Source organism: Mixophyes fleayi, chromosome 7 (genome assembly GCF_038048845.1).
Source record: "Mixophyes fleayi isolate aMixFle1 chromosome 7, aMixFle1.hap1, whole genome shotgun sequence".
In the NCBI taxonomy this organism is placed as follows: Eukaryota; Metazoa; Chordata; class Amphibia; order Anura; family Limnodynastidae; genus Mixophyes; species Mixophyes fleayi.
Window position 1 is genome coordinate 83,583,020 of NC_134408.1, and position 19,713 is coordinate 83,602,732.

At 39.9% G+C, this 19,713-nt stretch overlaps 1 protein-coding gene across 1 annotated transcript in view; it reads left to right on the forward strand.

Moving 5' to 3' along the window:
• COL5A2 (collagen type V alpha 2 chain) overlaps window positions 1-19,713 on the forward strand; it is a 202,240-nt gene that overhangs the window by 91,137 nt on the left and 91,390 nt on the right. The window contains exons 3-5 of the mRNA XM_075180052.1: window positions 1,977-1,990; window positions 2,419-2,451; window positions 5,086-5,118. Of these exons, the coding sequence (XP_075036153.1) occupies window positions 1,977-1,990; window positions 2,419-2,451; window positions 5,086-5,118 (80 nt within the window). The remainder of the gene's footprint in view (window positions 1-1,976; window positions 1,991-2,418; window positions 2,452-5,085; window positions 5,119-19,713) is intronic.

Genomic DNA, 19,713 nt, shown 5'->3' on the forward strand with positions numbered 1-19,713 from the left:
CAGGAAGATCACGTAAAATCACAGAGCAGGATCGAAGACTGCTAAGACGCATTGTGTGCAAAAGTCGCTAACGCTCTGCTGATTCCATAGCGGAAGAGTTCTGAACTTCTACTTGCATTAATGTAAGCCCAAAAACTGTGCGGCGGGAACTTAGTAGAATGGGTTTCCATGGCCGAGCAGCTGCATACAAGCCTCACATCAACAATGCAGTCATAGGCCAAGTGTCATATGGAGTGGTGTAAAGCACACCGACACTGGACTGTGGAGCAGTGGAAATGTGTTCTGCGGAGTGTCGAATCATGCTTCTCTGTTTGACAGTCAGATTGGTGAGTCTGGGTTCGGAAGATGCCCGGAGAACGTTAATTGCCTGACTGCATTATGCCAACGGTGAAGTTTGGTGGATGAGAGATAATACTATGGGGCTGTTTTTCAGTGTTTGGGCTAGGCCCCTTTTCTCCAGTGAAGAGCAATCTTAATTCCTCAGCATACCAAGTCATTTTGGACAATGCAATGCTTCCAACTTTGTGGCAACAGTTTGGGGAAGGCCCTTTTCTATTCCAACATGACTGTGCCCTGGTTCACAAAGTAAGGACTGCAAAAACATGTTTTGAAGCGTTTGAAAGACCTTGACTGATCTCAACCCCATCGAACACCTTTGAAATAAACTGGAACGGAGATTGCGAGCCAGGCCTTCTCATCCAACATCAGTGCCTGACCTCATAAATGCTTTACAGAATAAATGGGCACAAATTCCCACAGAAACACTCTAGCATCTTGTGGAAAACCTTTCAAGAAGAGTGGAAGCTGTTATCGCTAAAAGCGGACGAACTCCATATTAAAGTATATTTATTTGAATATAATGTCATTACAGTCCCTGTTGTCCCAAGTGTCCGAATACTTTTGTCCATATAGCGTATATTTATAATTAAAATTTCACTAATGATATAGGCAAACAATGAGAAGTTTGAAATATTTGAGGTTAATAAAATCAAATTGCATTTAAATGCTCCCTCAAAACTCACCTTTTCCCACTTGCTTACCAGGCCCCATCCTAAGATAATTCCCGCCTCAAGCTCCCCCTGCCCTTTTCACTCCGCCCCTATCATCTCCGATCACTACCCTAATCCTCTTAAATGTTAACATACACAAGTTTGGTCATCTCTACCACCTTTTTACTCATCCTACTTGTAACGTTTCCTTTGTTCTAGTTGTGTCTTCTTATATAGCTTTTTTCTCTAAAGTCTTTTGTACTGATTTATACAGATTCTATTGTTTCGCCTGTCCCTTACTTATCTGTATTTTTTCTGTTTATTTTTTGTTTATTATGAGGGCTGTGAATTCTGTGGTGCCACATACATAAGATGATGATTATATTGACACTTTATTTGATCATCTAATTGTTTTAAAGGAATAGGATATATTCCTGGAAGTAGTAAATACTAATTGGCGTTATCCTATGTCTTTACTTTCTCTATGGCTTCTGCTGAGGCTGGTTCAACAAATAACAATTTTATTGAAACAAAATTCCACAGAATACTTTTTCACAGAACAAAATGCTACATTATTGTTTCAGTTACATAATATTCATTATGTGACTCCCATTCCATCTGTACATCTACTGTATGTCACACCTCTCAAGCATAAATATGATTGACAAGGGACTAACAATGTTTTTTCAAAAGGGCAAGAGGACTTACCTCTGGCTATCTTCAAAATATGAATATATCCTGTAAATATATACTGTAGAGACTATACTATTATAGACCTTGAAATTCTACAAATCACACAAATATGTGAAAACAAGTTGCTACAAGACCTTCTCCACTGTTTTGCCTCATATCCTAAACAGCCTAGTCATTATTTCTCTCTGGAAGAGAGGTTCCACCCATCTTCCTTGTGCACTTTTGAGTGATTTATGAATTAGTATTTGTAATTAGTAATTATACTAATTATGTTACTTTCCTTTGCACTTGCAGGTAGAGGACTAAAGGTGAGCGACAACACAATTATTATCTATAATTTCTGCAAGTTACTGAACTTTTATGCAATTTAATATAGATTACTATAACATTCATACAATTATTTTGTTCATAAAATGGCTGGAGTTTTATAAAAAATAAAAATATTTATTTTAGAAATCTTTTTGTTTAAAACAAAATGTTTTCAAAATGTTGTCAGCTTCATATAGCTACATACCAGTTTTTATAGATTTTTTTAAAAAAATTATTTATATTGAATATTCTTAACATCCAATAAACCATGTTGTGACTGCAGCAAACAATTTTGATTTGTTAAAAATGCATTTCAAATTTAGGCCCTCATGGTCCTGGATAAATAGTTGGCACAGTCAGGGTAAAAATTTGAGTTGCATTACATTTTTGTGTAAGCATTTTTCCTAAAATATATTCTTTTGTTTAGGGTCAAAAAGGAGAACCCGGAGATGTGCCTGCCGTAAGTGCTTGCTGTTTTTTTTCTTTTCACTGTTACACTAGTTGGACAGAACACAGACTACACTACAAATATTTTTACTTATATCTATTTAGATTCAAATAGAGACCAATTTTTAGCAGTCACATTTCACACTGTCCCCCCAATTGCTTACCTGAACAGGAAAGGAAAGTAGGGGCAGAAAAGACCTGTCCATCTCATGGCAGCCTTCATATCACTTGCTCACTGTCTGGTGCTTCTGTGTTCATTTACTGTACAAAATTTCTAGTGCTATATGACCGTGGAACCTAGATATAGGGTGCAAGTGACATGGAGGCACATGTCAGGTACTAAATTGTGACAGTGAATATGTCAGCAGTTAACCTGTCGAAATGAAAATGTCCACAGGCGAAATGCTGACACTTCTATTGCAGGGTTCAGCTTGAAAATATCGACAGTGTGATTGTCGACATTGTGAATGTCGACAATCGCAATGCCGGCATTAAAAGACCAAAGTCGACGGGTCCAGTGGATAGCCGCCGAATCTGCCGACATTGGACTTTTAATGTCGGCATTTGTGAATGTCGACAATCACACTGTCAACATTTTCAAGCTGTCCCCACAATGGAAGTCTCTGCATTTTTAGAATATCTGAGGTCATTCAAGGCTATGAGAACCTTTTTTGCATTGTACATAATGCAGATAAACTCTCTCATATTGCTAATAGACCCAGAACAGAGGAAACTGAGAAATCACCTTTGGGCTCTTCTGTGTTTGGGCGTACTTCTGTTTTCTAGAGATCTGATTCAGTGCAGTAAACAAAAGCAGTGATGAAACCCTGAAATATTTAAATTTTGTAGTTGAATTTATTATTTTTTATAAATGGGGTAATTGCCTTTAAATGTGAACACTAAAAGGCAATTTCCACATTTAGAAGAAAAATTGTAATGCCCTATTGACTTGCCTTTCTCCTTTTACTCAGAAATGCATTTATTAATTGTTATAATTAGTGATGCCTTATTTCTTCAATAATCTATTTACAATATCAAGTGACCAACCTGGGTTACCTTTATTTACTGAACACTACTGAACACCATTTGACTCCTTTACTTCTCACAATCAAAATCAAGTGAGGTGTTCCTCATCCTAATCTAGATTTGTTTTCTTCCTTACCTTTTATAGTAGATCAGATCAGTTGAGTACAGCGTCTAAAATACAAATCAGACAATTTCAATTGTTGTGGACTACTAGCATATACTGTATAATACAGCAATGCACAGTAGTTGACAGAAATAATGTCATCTACCAGTCCATAAAGCATACCACTGTAGTCGACACATTTTCGCTCATTTGTGTTGCGTTGATAATTTTAATTTTCCAAAAATGTTCAATCCTGAAGCTAACAAGGACAGTACACCCCTCTCTTAATCTGGCCAATCAACCCTAGCACATTGTAATGGGTCCAAGCTGGGTATATGTCAGGGGCAAACACAGGATTTTTAGTGGGGGGTTTCCACACCACGCCGCCAGTGGGCGTGACCAGCATGCATGGGGGCATGGCTATAATTTTAGACAGTACTTGGCTGCTCTCCAACTCTTCCTATCCCCATAATATACATGGGCAATCCTGCGTGGACTACTGTTAGGTGCACGCAGCTCTCCCTTTTCAAGCAGAGCCGTGTGAAGCTGGGGCACGGTCCAGCCACCTCAATTATACAGTGCCCCAGGCTTGGAGGGGGGTTTCCAGGCACTAAGAAACCCCCTCGGTTTGCCTATGTATGTGTGTGGCCAAATCAAGAATATCTGGTCATATGCCCCACATACCTGTAGGGCCCAGTTAATGCATTTAGAAAATTACTACACAAATAGTTTAATCACAAACATCATATGGCCACATTTTCTAACATATCCTGATTAGATGTTGCTTGTGATGGATGCTTATTTTGGGCCCATACAAACGCCTACCAGCGTCCTACCAGTTACATCTAAATAGCCCAATTAACTAGCAGAATTTCAGCATGTACGAGTCCATGCAAGTAGAACCAAATATGATTCAAGTTGCATTAACTGGGAGCTAACTTGGAAAAGTTATATTACCTGGATAAAATAGCAAACATAGAAAATAGTTTACTTACCTAATTGCATACCCTGGGGTCTATATGTGACTCATAGGTTGCACACATGTTCATGACTTGATTCTTTCTCTCTCCTTGTCGCACTGGCAGAATCAGTATGGCATTTTTAGCAATTATAGATGAGTTTCTAATTTTGCATCCCCCAGGAAGGCAGAAAGTGCTAGAATAATGATATTTATGCTGGTATGATGTGCTTCGGTGTTAATAAAGTGGAGATCTGCAGAAGACCCCAGCTGAGATTTTGCAATATACACAGGAGCCTTTAGATATACGACTGCACATAGCCATTGATTTACTCTTGTTGCTTTTGTTCTGTTAGTGGAACCCTAAAAATATATTGTTACATTTATTTTATGATGTTTAAATGTATAGTTACCAAATATGTTTACTTTATTAGAGATGATGCTTATTAATGTGGTATTCTTTTAATAGCATCTGTTAACACTGATTAGTCAATAAAAGTATTCAGTACTTAAGAAATTAATGAAGTATCTAGTAAAAACAATGTATTATTTAATTCTAGGTGTCTGGTATTCGTGGACGTCCAGGACCTGCTGTAAGTTTTTACATAATATTTTTATATGAAAAAATCTCTGTACATCATTTATAGGGGAAATCATCATGACAAAGCTGTACTGTATTTGACACTGTTATGACAGTTGTCAAATGTCCCCAATTATAACATACTCTTTCAGGTTTTAAGGTTTTGCTCCTGGAAATGGTTTCATAAGACTAAGTCAATGGGGTTTATTTACCATAAAACCCAAAAAAGGCAAATGTTCAGTAACACATGGAAACCAATCATTAGAAAGCCAGTGATTATTTTGCATATTTGCATTTCTTAGCAAATAACCACATTTTCTGTGATTTCATATATTGGATACATTTCTATCTACCTATTATCCATTCTTTATAATGCTATCTCTACTGAAGAGTGGTAAATAAAATACAAAAAGTACATTACAATAATTTTTCCTGAGAATGTTTTTAAGTCGATTGCATTGCTGCAAAGTCTATATACACTATATCTTGTTTGATGAATTTGGTTGCACTTGCTCCACAGCAGAGATGCTCAAACTATTAATGCAAGTTCCTGATTCCCTACTGATGTGGGGCCAGTTTGTTTAAGGTTCAACCTAAATTCTGCAGGGGAATTTAAAATGGCGGCCAGAAGTCAAACGTGTTTTTCAAATATCAAGATGTATAGCAATTGAGTTTCTTAATCGGAAGTTTTACATGAACTCTGTACTCTCTTGATGGACGTTGAATATGTTAATAACGAACGGTGAACAGATTTGTTGATTGTCAAACAAGCTCAAACAGTTTGAGAGTTTTGAACAGCCTCAAGCCTGCTAGAAGAAACTTGAATCATAGTCAAATTTTTCAAACTTGCAAAAATGTTTTGAACTTTTGTGTAGGTTTGACTAGTTCTAGGGCCATTTTCAACATGGTTCAAGCATATCGCCTTAGCAACGAAGTGTTTTTAAAAATAACATTCAAATGTTGTCAACTGGTCATATGTCATAAGGGAGAAAAGTTGACATTGTTTTTGTAGGCAAAGGGGTTGTCATGTTTTCTACTTCTATGAAATTGATCTGTATTTCCCTTGCACATTCTAAATTTATAACATATGCTTACAGGCTTAAAACACATTATTTAGTGTAGGCTTTTCTAAGTTAATAAACTTTTCCATCTCTTTTAGCATAACTGTTTAAATGTTTAAAAAATGGATACTCCTATGAAGTTTATTAGATTATCTAATCTTGCTAATCAAATTCTCTTTGCTGCATTTGATTAATTCTACTCACGAACTCAGAAGAAACAAAATGCAGCTTGCTTGCTATTGTGACCTTGACACATTTATGTGTATATCTAAATAAGAGTAGATGGCATCACCAAAAAAGAAACATTGCATTTGTGCTGCACCTGCCTAAATTTCCCTTGTTCTTAAATAATCCTTTATAGAACTTTTAAAGAAAAAAAACATAAGATGTCTTTTTTATTACTACTAATATCGTCTTAAAACAGTTAGTTTTTTATTATATAACGTTTAATGCTTTACATATCTAAAGTAAAAGTACTATTAAAAAAACATATCATTAATGAAACCACATAGAGGCAATATAGCAATATTAGGGTACATAGGCACATCCATAGCAAGCATGCAAGCCAATAGTGGAACTGAAAGCAAGGTACAAATAAGTAAAGCCAATTTAATTGATAAAAAGATACAAAGATAACCGTCAACTAGTAAATAAATAAACAAATAATAGACATAAAACTTACCATACAATAAACTGAGCAAAAAAATGGAGACACTAAACCAGAAAAATAAGGAGTGGAGAGCAGATAAGCTAAAAGAGAGCTTGAAGCTTATTGGTGTACCCAAAGTTTTAAAATATGGCTAAAGTAACTAGAGATGGGCGGGTCCGGTTCTCCGAGAACCGAACCCACCCGAACATTGGGTATCCGAGTACCGAGTTGAGCAGCTCGGTACTCTCCCGCCCGTTCCGAATCTAAATCGAGGCCGAACGTCATTGTGACGTCGTCGGATCTCGGGGCTCGGTTCTCGCGATACTTCAACTTTATAAATACACGCCTCCACAGCAATCCATCGCCATTTGACAGAGGGAGAGAGCAGGGTGTAGTCATAGGCTAATTAGAGCAGGGACAGAGAATACAATATTGTTCTTGCAATTGCTCTAACCAAAATCGCTAGTGCAGAGAGGAGGATAGAGGTTTATTATTTTTTGCTCACACTTAATATTTGGCACTCCCCAGCGCTTTTGGGGTGTCCCCCATAATTGTGCATAAATATTTCTGGCTGTCAAAAGTCATATCTGTCAGCAGTATCTACTAAATAATTTTTAGCACTCCTCAGTGCTTTTGGGGTGTCCTCCCTAATTGTGCATTAATATTTCTGGCTGTCAAAAGTCATATCTGTCAGCAGTATCTACTAAATAATTTTTAGCACTCCTCAGTGCTTTTGGGGTGTCCTTCCTAATTGTGCATTAAAATTTCTGGCTGTCAAAAGTCATATCTGTCAGCAGTATCTACTAAATAATTTTTAGCACTCCTCAGTGCTTTTGGGGTGTCCTCCCTAATTGTGCATTAATATTTCTGGCTGTCAAAAGTCATATCTGTCAGCAGTATCTACTAAATAATTTTTAGCACTCCTCAGTGCTTTTGGGTGTCCTCCCTAATTGTGCATTAATATTTCTGGCTGTCAAAAGTCATAACTGTCAGCAGTATCTACTAAATAATTTTTAGCACTCCTCAGTGCTTTTGGGGTGTCCTCCCTAATTGTGCATTAATATTTCTGGCTGTCAAAAGTCATATCTGTCAGCAGTATCTGCTAAATAATTTTTAGCACTCCTCAGTGCTTTTGGGGTGTCCTCCCTAATTGTGCATTAATATTTCTGGCTGTCAAAAGTCATAACTGTCAGCAGTATCTACTAAATAATTTTTAGCACTCCTCAGTGCTTTTGGGGTGTCCTTCCTAATTGTGCATTAAAATTTCTGGCTGTCAAAAGTCATATCTGTCAGCAGTATCTACTAAATAATTTTTAGCACTCCTCAGTGCATTTGGGGTGTCCTCCCTAATTGTGCATTAATATTTCTGGCTGTCAAAAGTCATATCTGTCAGCAGTATCTACTAAATAATTTTTAGCACTCCTCAGTGCCTTTGGGTGTCCTCCCTAATTGTGCATTAATATTTCTGGCTGTCAAAAGTCATATCTGTCAGCAGTATCTACTAAATAATTTTTAGCACTCCTCAGTGCTTTTGGGGTGTCCTCCCTAATTGTGCATTAATATTTCTGGCTGTCAAAAGTCATAACTGTCAGCAGTATCTACTAAATAATTTTTAGCACTCCTCAGTGCTTTTGGGGTGTCCTCCCTAATTGTGCATTAATATTTCTGGCTGTTAAAAGTCATATCTGTCAGCAGTATCTACTAAATAATTTTTAGCACTCCTCAGTGCTTTTGGGGTGTCCTCCCTAATTGTGCATTAATATTTCTGGCTGTCAAAAGTCATAACTGTCAGCAGTATCTACTAAATAATTTTTAGCACTCCTCAGTGCTTTTGGGGTGTCCTCCCTAATTGTGCATTAATATTTCTGGCTGTCAAAAGTCATATCTGTCAGCAGTATCTACTAAATAATTTTTAGCACTCCTCAGTGCTTTTGGGGTGTCCTCCCTAATTGTGCATTAATATTTCTGGCTGTCAAAAGTCATATCTGTCAGCAGTATCTACCAAATAATTTTTAGCACTCCCCAGTGGTTTGCGCTCAGAATGGATTCAAAGCAGTCCACATATGATCTGAATGAGCAACCAGGTTCTGTCACCAGTCCTGATGTTAGTGTTCCCAGTACGTCATCTGGCCAAGGCGATGTCAAACAACAGAGTGTTTTCAAATTAGTGCAAAAAACAAAAACCAAAAAATAATTTACTGTATTGAAGCGAAAAAAAGAAGTGTAACTGAGCAAAAGTTAAGTGACGATAAAAAAAAAATTGCAAGCATGCCATTCTACACACGCAGTGGCAAAGAGAGAATGAGGCCTTCACCTTTGGCTATTAGTGGCAGATCCCAAAAAGTTACCCAGCCTACAATTGGTGCACAACTACTGTTACGCGTCAAAGCCGAGCTGCAAGATAACAGTGAGGCATTACAGGAGAATATTTGCTCTGATTCACAAATGACAACAATCCCTGTGGAGAGTCCATCCAACAGTGGGATGTCTAATCGTGAGCATTCTGCTGATGTATGCCTTAATAGCCCGAGTGTAGCCGGTGATACCCAAATTGAGGATGCCACTTTGGAATTAGAAGAGGATGAGGGGGAGATTTGTGTAGGCGACGAGGGCGCTAATGAGGATGTTGATGAGGATGAGGTTGTTTGTGTAAGTCCTGCACCAGTGGCAGCAGTTCTGGCACGTGACAAGAAAAAGGCCATTGTCATGCCTGGGCATAAAACAAAAAAATCCACTTCTTATGTGTGGAATTATTTCTACCCAAATCCAGACAACAATTGTATAGCCATTTGTAGTGTATGTCAAGCCACAGTCAGTCGAGGGAGGGACCTTAACCATCTTGGAACCTCGTCTATCTTACACCATTTAACGAGAGTTCATGGCAAAGTGTTGGGAAAAGCTGAAAGTTCTTCCCAAAAGAATACAAGCACTCCCTCATCAGCTAAGACCCTCCACTCACCGACATACCGACAGCTACAAAATACACCCACCACACCATCCTCATCAATATCTTCAGTAGCGCTCGGAGTTAGCCCGGCATCCCACTTAAGGCTGGATGACTCCGACACTATTATTGATTCCTCTGAAGAAAGCGTTAGTCCTGCTGCTGCTGTTGCTGCTGCTGGGGGTGAATCGTCATCCCAGAGGCAGGTTAATAAAATGAGCAGTCCTACATTTCAGCAATTAACTGTGAAACAATCATTTGCGAGGGGAAGCAAATATGACAGCAGTCACCCAGTCGCCAAGCGAATCACAGAAGCCATGGCTGCAATGTTAGTGTTAGATCTGCGTCCAATCTCCACAATAAACGCAGCTGGTTTTTCACAGTTAATTGAGGTTTTGTGTCCGCGTTACAGAATTCCATCGCGACACCATTTCTCCCGTAAAGCTATTCCACAACTATACCAAAAAGTGTGTAAAAATGTAGAGATTGCACTGAAAAATGCCATTCTGCCCACTGTTCACCTAACCACAGATATGTGGACAAGTAGAAGTGGCCAAACCAAAGACTATATGACTGTGACAGCCCATTGGGTTGGTCATTCACCTTCACCAGCAGGAACAGCAGCAGCATGTACACCACTACGTAACATTTGTCACAGGCAGGCCACTCTTTGTATCACCGGCTTCACTAACAGGCATACGGCTGACAATTTGTTACGCAAACTAAGAGATGTGATTGATGCATGGCTTATACCACTCGGACTCTCCCCAGGGTATGTAATTTCAGATAACGCCAACAATATAGTACGAGCATTACAGCTGGGTGATTTCAAACATATTCCCTGTTTTGCTCACACCATCAACTTGGTGGTGCAGAGCTTCCTACGAAATAACCGTGAGGTGCAGGAGATGCTTTTGGTGGTCCGTAAAATTTCAGGCCATTTCAGGCATTCAGCCACAGCATGTAGGAGATTACAGCAGCTCCAAGAGCAGTTTAACTTGCCCTGCCACCAACTTAAGCAAGAGGTGGTAACTCGGTGGAATTCCACCCTGTACATGCTTCAGAGGATGGAGGAACAGCGCAAAGCCATCCAAGCATATTGCACAAGCCATGACATTGGGAAAGGAGGGGGGATGTATTACACTCTTGCACAGTGTGGAATCCTTTCAGTGCTGTGCAAGGTGCTGAAACCATTTTAAGTTGTGACATGTGAGGTGAGTGCAGACTCTGCTAGTTTGAGCTAAGTCATTCCTTTAATTAGACTATTGGAAAAGCAGCTTGAGAAAATGAAGGAGGAGCTGTAAGCAAGCAATTCAGCAAAGTATGTTGGCCTTGTCGATCAAGTACTTAATTCGCTTCACAATGATCCTTGAGTTATTAAGATCTTGAACACGGATCAGTACGTTTTGGCCACTGTGCTTGATCCAAGGTTTAAAACCTACATTGAGTCTTTACTTGTAAATGAGCGAGATGTGAACTTTTGCAAGGAGCTATTGCTCAGCAAGTTGGCTGCTGAACTGGGCCTCGGCTTGACAACGTGTCCTCCTTCACTTTCTCAAGCTGTTGCTCGTAAAAAATTAAATTTCCAAAAAAGAAGCAGGGAAGACACAGGGGGCAGACGAGAACAATTTAACATCTGGGCTGGTTTGAAGGATTTTTCAAAAAAATGTGTCACTTTGCCCATAACTCCATCCAATATGAATATAAACATGCAAAGGATGGTGGAGGATTACTTTCAAGAGGTAGTTGATATGGAAATGCCAGACAGTCCCTTTCCTTACTGGGAAGAAAAGCAGGTCATTTGGAAACCCATGTACAAACTTGCTTTGCAATACCTAAGCTGCCCACCCTCCAGTGTGTACTCTGAACGAGTGTTCAGCACAGCAGGGAACTTAGTCAGTGATCGCCGTAGAAGGTTTCTTCCCAAAAATGTGGAGAAAATGATGTTTATAAAAATGAACTACATCTTCCACGAGGAAGGCCTTCACCATCCAAGACATCCAAGCACTGACTGTTCTCTAATGGCGGATTCAAGCGGCGATGAATTGATAGTCTGTGATGATGACGTACACAATGATGAGGGTGAGGATTAAGCTGAAGATGATGCCGATAACATCTTTTTAAAACTTTCTATGTTAGTGTAGGGTGCAATCTACCCCCAAAGAGGAAAGGGACTTGTGGCATTTCCATATCACATACCATCTTGAAAGGCTGCTGTTAGGGCAATTTATCCTTAAGGGTAGGGTGTCATAGACAGAGTGACCCTAAACTGGCTTTGTCCATTTTTCATAATATTGTACAGTCTATAATGGCTGAATTTTTGGGTATTTTATACAAGTGGAGGGGGGCCTAGAGAGGCAGAAACTAAACTGGCTTTCTCCATGTCAATTAATATTGTACAGTCTATAATGGCTGAATTTTTTGGTATTTTATACAAGTGGAGGGGGGCCTAGAGAGACAGAAACCAAACTGGCTTTCTCCATGTCAATTAATATTTAACAGTCTATAATGGCTGAATTTTTTGGTATTTTATACAAGTGGAGGGGGGCCTTGAGAGACAGAAACCAAACTGGCTTTTTCCATTTCTTTACATATTTAACTATAAGTGTAGGGTGTAATATACATTCAAAGACGATGGCTGCATTGCCAATATGCATAGATGGAGAGGAAGACAATCTGTTTTGTGTGTAGAATAGGCCTACCATCGAAGAATTAAACTGTTTTTTTGGATGATTTATTACCTCAACAATTAGATTACTTGTCTCTAAAACAGTTGGAGCACTAAATTGGGTTAATTTAGGCCCAAAAACATGGATTTTCCAAAAAAATAGCAAAACAAAACCAAACAAAACCAAAACCAAAACACGCAATGGCGGTTTTGCAAAACCAAAACCAAAACACGACGGTAATCCAGATCCAAAACCGAATCCAAAACCAAAACACGGGGGTCAGTGACCATCTCTAAAAGTAACTTACACCTAATGACAAACCCCCCAAAAAAAACACTAGTGGTGTCCTACAGGGTATTGTTTCATGAAGATAGAACTACGTAGTTAAATATCTTACTTGCAATAAGAAGTACTGTACTGAAGTACAGAGAAGCAGGCAACATAAACACTTAAACGCAAATGGCTGTGAAAATAAAAATAATTTTATCAAATGAGACCATCCATATTTCCTTCATTTATGTGTGTTTATAGTCCATTTTTTGGATTCATTATTTGATTCACCTTAATTGGAGCACATTGTAAACACAATGAGACATAATTAAGAACAAATGGTTCAGACCAATCTGAAAGGAATAAACAGTTAAAAGCAATAAATTAGTTACAAATATCAAATAAAATAAAAAAAATAAAACCAATGTACTATGGGTAGTGATATTATTGATTGCAGAATCATTATTTCTGTGAAATGTAGTAAAATTTAATTAAACACTTAGGGGCGTATTCAATTGTTAGCGGTAACGCTGATAAACGAGCGCTCAAAAAATATTACCGTTTATACGGTAATATTGCGCGCAAAATGCGTTAATACGGTAGTTTACTCGCGAAATTTCAGCTCGCCGCTCAGGGGGCTGCGAGCTGAAATTCCGCGAGTAAATACCGTATTAACAGTAAGATTTTTTGAGCGCTCGTTTATCAGCGTTACCGCTAACAATTGAATACGCCCCTTAGGGCTACTAAAAGTTGCCAATATAATAGAAAACAAAATCAGGGTAAAACATGTAAATGATCCTTTGTGGGGACTGAAGAGTAATGCAATTATAATATAAAATAAAGATAATCTCCGGTAAATAGGAATAGCGGAAATCATATTTATAATTCGTAAAAACTTCTATTGATAGTAAACAGAGGAAATGAAAATAAAAAAATAGGTAGATATCAACTCAACTTTTGCATATGCATTTCTACATGCATTTATCATAAACAAGAACAAAACATTTTAGCAACAGATGCATGTTTAACCCCTTCGATTTGAAGGACGAATGGGACACTGTACATTGCCTACAGAAAATAATGAAGTGACAGGAGATGGTGAAGGGCACTAAAATTGCCATATTTCCCCCTTACTGGCACCTATATACACAGGGGCACCCTTTTTTCAAATGCGCTAGGCTGTTCTTCCATTACTGCGCACAGCACCCATTCACCGCTGCTCTACTACGCAGGGATGTCCAGCCAAAATGATGATCTTACAACTGTCTGTATTTTGATGGGATGTCCCAAGTTGTGGCCTAAAAAGGGCTTGATTAGAAAGAGGGTGGGTTTTCACCAAATACGGCAAAGTGTGGGTGAAGTTTGGACAGGGCAGGAGTGGGGTTTATTTTGTCTAGCTTTCGGGATTGTGAATGTTGAGAGCTATGCAAATAATGCATATCTTAATGTATAGTTAATTTCACATAAATATGCTTCATCATAGCAATGTTTACACACTTAATAACAAACCAGCTTATTTAACTAAAAGGACGCTGGGAGAAATCTTATAATTTTACAAAGCACGTTGGCTTAGTGGGTAGCACTTTTGCCTCACAGAACTGGGGTCACTAGTTCGATTCCCAACCATGGCCTTATCTGAGTGGAGTTTGTATGTTCTCCCCGTTTTTTCGTGGGTTTCCTCCGGGTGCTCCGGTTTCCTCCCACACTCCAAAAACATACTAGTAGGTTAATTGGCTGCTATCAAATTGACCTTCGTGTCAATTTAGTCTGTAAGCTCCAATGGGGCAGGGACAGATGTGAATGAGTTCTCTGTACAGTGCTGACGAATTTGTGGCGCTATATAAATAACTGGTGATAATGATGAAAGAAAGCATTTATTTCCTCCATTTTCTTGTAGCACCAATCAGAATCTGAAGGCTTTCATTTTCTTAGCATCTAATTCCTTGTGTTAAAACTATAACCTATCTATAATCTAACTATAATCTTCAAAACTGTGAGATAATCATTGAATACTTATTTAACGCTATTAAAAAAAGTTCTATTAAAGCGCTACGGAATTTGCCAGCGCTATATAAATATATGTTCATGATGAGACATGCACCACTTCCTTGCACCTCTATCTCCAATGCATGCTGTCTCCAGAAAGTCCATGAGACACTTCACAGCTAATTGATTCCCCCCCTATGAATACAAAACAGCCCCACCTGCCTTATTAGCTTCCTCAGGGTAATGATTTCACCATACTGCTACTTCTCTTTTATAAGTTCTCTAACAGCAATTCCAATGTTTTGTAATGTGGTTATCTGATCTAGACTTTGTATTTTCCTGAAATTAACACTAAATGCAGGTTTAATTTCTATGATATATTATATTATATTATATCATTTCTCCCACTCACCCATGGGATATAGACAAATATTCTATCATTTATTTCACTGTCATATCTGTTTAAATTAGATGATGTTATGAAGTAAATGAAAAATTGATAGGTAACTCTAAGATTTTTAGCTTTTCTTGGATATTATGCTACCAAGGGACTGTGATACATATGCTTAGCATAAAGCTTAAATATACATTTAAAAACTATACTATTCTTTATTAATGGATTATATATATATATATATATATATATATATATATATATATATATACATATATTATTAGAAAATAAATAAGTATTCAATGATTATATCACAGTTTTGAGGGAAATAATATATATTACTATTTTAAACTTAATAAAGTTCATCAAAAATTATTTTTAATTTACTGCAGTTCATAAGTATAGTAAGCCCACATATAGAAATGTAGTAAAAATGTAGTAAAAATATTATACATAATAATAATACACACAATTGCTTTTCGTTCACTGTCTTGCATTGTCAGTTAAAAAAATCCTACTTTTTTGCCAATTTTGTATAATTTTTTTTAGTAGCCGGAGGAATAAGAAACCAGTGGTATTTTCTGCAAACACAAACACTTCTGAATAAACAAGGTTTAAATTGTGTGGGTACTGTGTGATAACAAATTGAAAAAATAGTGTCACTCACTGGACGGTTCGTGCCTCTGGTCTGGTACGTGGCTCTCTCTCATTTCTGCCGGCGCCTGTCGTAAGCCGCGGCCGTCCGCCATCTTGACTGGATTGAGCATGTGCAGGACTCTTGAACTTAAAACCTTGCTTTTAATCCTATTGGTGAATCAATCACCACTCACTATTTAAGGCACCTGTGTCCTTAGTATCGTTGCCTGTTCTTGGTTCTCATTCCCTTGAGACTCCTAGGTGTTTCCTGTGTTCTGCTCGTGTGATCGGTTTTGCTGTGGAGAAGTCTCTGCTCATCCGTGGTAAACTTGCCCGCTACAGACTACCTCTACTCCGCTGCATGCCTACACCTGGACAAGCCTTATCTGCTCTTCTGTGGTAAACGTACCCGCTATAGACTGCTTGCCATTCCGCTGCATACCTGCACCTGGACAAGCCTGCTCTGCTCATCAGTGGTAACGTACCCGCCACAGACTATTCGCTATTCAGCTGCATACCTGCACCTGGACAAGCCTGCTTTGCTCATCAGTGGTATACTTGCCGCTACAGACTACCTGCTATTCCGCCACCTACCTGCACCTGGACAAGTCTTTCCATCACCGCAGTGGTACAACTTGCTATCCGCAGACCACTGACGCTCCCGCTACCTACCTGCACCTGGACAAGTCTTCCCATCACCGCAGTGGTACAACTTGCTATCCGCAGACCACTGACGCTCCCGCTACCTACCTGCACCTGGACAAGTCTTCCCATCACCGTAGTGGTACAACTTGCTATCCGCGGACCACTGACGCTCCCGCTACCTACCTGCACCTGGACAAGTCTTGCCATCACCGCAGTGGTACAACTTGCTATCTGCAGACCACTGACGCTCCTGCTCCTACCTGCACCTGGACAACTCTTCCCATCACAGCAGTGGTACAACTTGCTATCCGCAGACCACTGACTCTCCCCGCTACCCTCCTGCACTGACACGAGTCTTCACTGCACATCAGTTGTTATACCTACCTCCGCATTATAGCTGCAAGTCGCTGACTCTCCTGCTGCATAGTTGCAAGTCGCTGACTCTCCTGCTGCATAGCTGCAAGTCGCTGACTCTCCTGCTGCATAGCTGCAAGTCGCTGACTCTCCTGCTGCATAGCTGCAAGTCGCTGACTCTCCATTGACATTTCTTATCCTAAGTTGTTGTGCTGTTCCAACCATTCACCATACTGCCCAGAGGATCGCTGTGATAAACTCCGCACCTCTGGTAAGCATAATCACACCTGGTGAATCCTGGTTAGAAACTCCTAGTGCCCGTGACAGTAAGAACAGGCCATGACAAACCCAGGATTGGAACCAACAGCTAGGGAGATGCTGCAGCATCTGGTTACTCGAATTGAACAACAAGATGTTCGGCAGCAACAGCTGTTCCAATATTTTCAGGCCCTAGCCGCCCGAGGAGACCCTTTGCAAAATGTTTCAGCTACTGTTGATTCTCCAGTGTCTTCTTCTCCCCCAGTGCCATCCCAGGTGTCTACCACCTCTACGCTATACCTGCCTACTCCCGCTAAATATGATGGAGACCCGAAAACTTGTAGGGTTTTTCTCAACCAGTGGTCCATTCATTTTAAACTTCAAACTCACAATTTCCCTACTCATCGTTCTAAAGTTGCCTATCTAATTTCTTTGTTTTCCGGACAGGCTCTGGTGTGGGCCTCCCCTCTGTGGGAAAGAAATGACCCTCTATTAGAAGATAGTGCCATATTTATTTCAACTTTCCGAAGAATTTTTGACGAACCTGGACGTGTTATTTCTGCTGCCTCCAGTATTCTCCGACTACGCCAAGGATCCCGTTCAGTAGGCCAGTACGTAATCCAATTCCGTACACTTGCCTCTGAACTCCAATGGAACAGTGAGGCGCTGATAGCTGCCTTCTGGCAGGGTCTTGCTGACAAAATAAAAGACGCTCTGACCTCACAAGAGTTACCCTCTTCCTTGGATGATTTGATTTCTCTGTGCCACAGAGTAGACATGAGATTTCGAGAAAGAGATTCTGAAAGAGAAAGTTCATCTAAAGTCTCAGTTCACCCGACATCTCGAGTTCGTTACCTTCCACCTCCTGTAGAACTCATGGAGATAGGACGCTCTAGACTAACTTCTGAGGAGAGTGAGCGACGAGTGAAAAATAGACTCTGTATCTATTGCGCTGACCCTCCTCATATGCTGAACTCTTGTCCCAGAAAGTCGGGAAATGCGAGTCCCTAACCTGTTCCGGAGAGGTAAGGTTAGGGTCCCTGGAATCCTCTCCATGTCTCATGGACTCTAAAATTTGTTCTTTCGCTGTTACTGTTTCCACTTCTACCAAGTCATTTACGTCTCAAGCACTTCTTGACTCTGGTGCTGCCGGAAGTTTTATTTCAAGTTCCCTAGTGTGTCAGTGATCCTTACCAGTGATTCCTTTAAAAACAGCTATTGTTGTCACCGCTATAGATGGCTCACGAGTTATCAATGGAATCATTACTCAACGTACCATTCCTTTGACCCTTTAAATCGGAGCTTTACATTGAGAGCAAATTTCTTTTTTGGTCCTTCCCGTTACTACCAGTCCTATTGTACTTGGCTTTCCGTGGCTTCAACTCCATTCTCCTCAGATTGACTGGAACACTCCGCAAGTCATTTCCTGGGGTCCGAATTGTCATCACAAATGTCTGACTCGAGTTGTTCCAGTAAAAATAAATAAATCTTCTATAGCACCTTGTCCGCCCGGCCTTCCTCCACAGTATGCTTCCTTTGCGGATGTATTCGATAGAGCCCAGTCAGAACGCCTTCCACCCCATCGGGCTTGGGATTGTCCGATAGACTTACAACCTGGCAAGAACCCTCCTAGGGATCGTGTATACCCTCTTTCGTTACCAGAGACTCAGGTGATGTCTGACTATGTCAAAGAAAATCTCCATTGTGGGTTTATTCGGCCGTCCACCTCTCCCGCTGGAGTGGGGTTCTTTTTTGTTAAAAAGAAGGATGATTCATTGCGACATTGTATAGACTATCGAGGCCTTAACGCCATTACCATCAAAAATCGCTACCCTATCCCGTTAATTACTGAACTGTTTGACCGCATCAAGGGAGCTCGAATATTCACTAAACTAGATCTTCGTGGCGCCTACAACTTAATTCGGATCAAGGCCGGAGATGAATGGAAGACAGCTTTTAACACCAGGGATGGACACTATGAATATATAGTCATGCCTTTTGGGTTGTGTAACGCCCCAGCTGTCTTCCAGGGATTCGTGAATGAAATCTTCCGGGATCTGTTGTATGTTTGTGTCGTCGTCTATCTGGACAACATATTGATTTTCTCGCAAGATCTGTCCTCCCATCAACAGCATGTGGCAGAGGTCCTTTCTAAACTCCGAAAAAATTTACTATTCTGCAAGTTAGAAAAATGTTCCTTTGAATTATCCCAGATTCCATTCTTGGGATATATTGTTTCTGGAGTTGGTCTAGAGATGGATCCGGAGAAAGTCAATGCAGTGCTACTTTGGTCCCAGCCAACTACTCTCAGGGCGATTCAACGCTTCTTAGGATTCGCAAACTATTAGCGACGCTTCATTCAAGGTTTCTCCTCCATTGTCTCCCCAATCGTGGCTCTGACCCGTAAGAGCGCCAATACCAAGCAATGGTCGGCTGAGGCTCTTCAAGCATTTCAATTCCTTAGGAAGGCGTTCTCCACCGCTCCTGTTCTTCGACAACCTGACGTGACCCTTCCCTTCTTCCTCGAAGTAGATGCCTCTAATATTGGACTAGGGGCCATTCTATCCCAAAGATCAGAACAAAGGAAATTCCATCCCTGTGCTTTCTACTCCCGAGCTCTTCTACCTGCTGAGAAGAACTATACTATCGGGGATAAGGAGCTATTGGCCATAAAGGTGGCTTTAGAGGAGTGGAGATATTTACTGGAAGGGGCTCGTCACCCTTTGACTATTTTTACTGACC